This window comes from Protomyctophum bolini, assembly GCF_963924005.1.
Source record: "Protomyctophum bolini genome assembly, chromosome: 4".
NCBI lineage: Eukaryota > Metazoa > Chordata > Actinopteri > Myctophiformes > Myctophidae > Protomyctophum > Protomyctophum bolini.
Window position 1 is genome coordinate 18,205,047 of NC_137865.1, and position 2,601 is coordinate 18,207,647.

The 2,601-nt window shown below is 43.3% G+C and overlaps 1 protein-coding gene across 1 annotated transcript; it reads right to left on the reverse strand.

Annotated features, from left to right (window-relative positions):
- Window positions 1–239: 239 nt before the first annotated feature.
- On the reverse strand, window positions 240–1,765 carry LOC308313559 (uncharacterized protein). Its single transcript, XM_080760754.1, has one exon. The coding sequence runs from the start codon at window positions 1,553–1,555 to the stop codon at window positions 476–478; it is 1,080 nt and encodes a 359-aa protein (XP_080616880.1). The 5' UTR covers window positions 1,556–1,765; the 3' UTR covers window positions 240–475.
- Window positions 1,766–2,601: the final 836 nt, after the last annotated feature.

A 2,601-nucleotide genomic window follows, 5' to 3' on the forward strand; every position in this document is an offset into this window, starting at 1 on the left:
ATTTTTTCTATAGACTAGACATATCTGATATATCGTATTTTGACAACTCGATTATTATGTTCAAAAAACCTTTATTTAAAGTAAACATGTGTGATTATTTCAGACAAGCCAAGCAGTCTATTATTTCTGGTTGCTCTGTTCTCTTTATATGAAACATCCAATGTCAGGCTTGATGTTCCAACACTGCCAGTTCAAGAACAAAACATATTGCTATTTACTGTACAGTATGTTGTATGCAGATGGCTTATTTCAAATATATATGATATAATATAATATATTTGGTGAAGCAACAGTTTTTTCAAATGATCATCTCCGTACAGTACCAAAACCTCTTCTGGCCCATTTATTTTTGGATAAGTCAATGCAATATATGTTATCTCACAAGCTATTGTTTTGAATTAATATCATTACATTATTTTCCGAGTACAGAATACAAAGCAAAGTTAAACATTTACGTAACATCAACAGTTCAGATTCAGTTTCCTGTGGTCTGGGGAGCCTTGGTCCTGGGCTTGGGTACGGGTGAGTGTTTCTGACCTTCAGCAGCTGTGGAGAACTCTGGGGTCTTCTCTGAAGCCTGGGCTCCAGGGCCAGGCTGAGGAACAGCCAGGGTGTAGGCTCTGGGTGAAGCATTGGGGCTAGGGGGAGGCGAGCGCTCCGTGGAGTACATGAGTGAAGCTTTGGGGCTAGAGGGAGGCGAGCGCTCTGTGGGGTGCATAGACTCATAGTCATGGCCGACAGGGTTAGGTGGAGTCAGCTGTGACATTCGGAGCTGCCCTCTGTCTCCTAGGCTCAGTACAGCCGTGCGGCGCCGAGATCGACGACAAAGTATGATAATGGTGATGATGAGCAGTAGAATGGCACTTCCTGCTCCTGCTAGTGCCGCCAACACTATCTTGGGTTTAAAACACAACAAGGTTGGAGGAGGTTGAGGCGGACACGTTGGAGGTTCAGGCGGACATGTTGGTCGGATGCCGATACTGCTTTCCTTACCAACCTTGTTGGCTGCACTGCAGGCAAAGTCGTTGTTCTTCACACCCTTCAACGAGGACTTCAGTGTTTGCCCAGTTTCACTAGGTAAGGGTTTTCCATTTAGAGCCCATGCAAAGATCAAGCCTTGAGCTTGCGGTACATTGCAGGTTAAGGTGACCACGTTGGCCTTCGAGTCGCAAATGAACGTCACCACAGGCTTTGGTTGTGGTGCAATCATGCACAGACGAGTGGTCTGCCCTTTAACTAATGTCTCATTTTGATCATGCACATCTGCTTTGTAGACCCCAGCATCGGAGAACTTTAAGTCGTAAAGCTGCAGATCTCCGGTCGCAGTGACATCCTCTGGCTTGCCTATGGACACCTTGCCAGACCGTTTGTGGAAAATGATGGTGCCGTTGTGGGTCCATTTCAATGAATCTGTGGCTGACAGTGCCTTTGTGTCAAAAGGCAGCGTCAGCTTCTTTTGACCAACTGCAGCAGGGTCACAGGTTTCCTTGTTAGCAGACAAGGTGATAAATCCAAACAGGAAAAGGACTCCCAGGGTGGTAGAAAAACATGCCATGATATGTCCTCTGAGTATAGTGTATCCTTGTAGACGGTAAATGATCCTTCAAATTGTCCTGACACTTCTTAGAGTTTCACTTCGCTTCTTTTGAAGAATGCAATTATTTTGAGTATAAGTAGAAAATGCTTATTTTGGGGATACTTCCAAATTAAGAGCGGATTCTCTGGAATCAGGTTGAAACTGAGAACAAATGGCAACATAAATGCCTTTCAACTAAAAAAAGGAACATGATGGGGAAGTGAACCCTCAGCAGAGAACTGTGCCGGTTCAAGAGTCTGCTTTCAGATGTTGTGGTGTGATGTGCCAATCTCCTGTCACATGTCATCTAATTTCACAACATCGGTCAAATTTAGCAACAACATCACTGACTCAAATCACTGCTATTTTGTTCAGGGGCTCCCAAACTGTTCAACTTGAGACCCAAACGATAAATTTTCCATCTCCCCAGGACCTAAACTTACGAAAATACACTATAAATTCACCACTTGAGTCCTATTTAATAGGCAAAACCTGTTCTGAATCTACAACCCAAAAATGGGTCCCGTCCCACTGTTTTGAAATCACTGATCTCCACTAGGTCAGGTAGGTTATTGTGGCCTCTTGGTGGTATTATAATAGGTCAATGTGAAAAGGGTATCATTTCTTCTTGCGCCTTCTTCTTCGAACGGCAATTGGACATTCAAATTCATGATTTGACACATTTTGTTCCAAAAATGTGTTTTGCTAAAATCCACCTGCTGGTCGTGCTATAGAACAGGCAAGAAGAGTTTGAAAACATGACTACGGTAATGACAAAAAAACTGGAGGTTATATGATAACCATGGTTATTTAACCAATACATTTGCGATAGATACGCATGTGAGAACATCCCAATTGTTCTTATTTAGAGAAAAAAACCTCCCATATCTGTTGGGCGAAGTACAACAATGTGCAACCACAGCAGCAAGTTTCGTGAGCTGCTGTGATAGGGGAAGGATATGAAATGGAACTCAACCACCCTAAACACTACTAATCATTGTGTGTGTGTTCCTGCAGTATCTGCA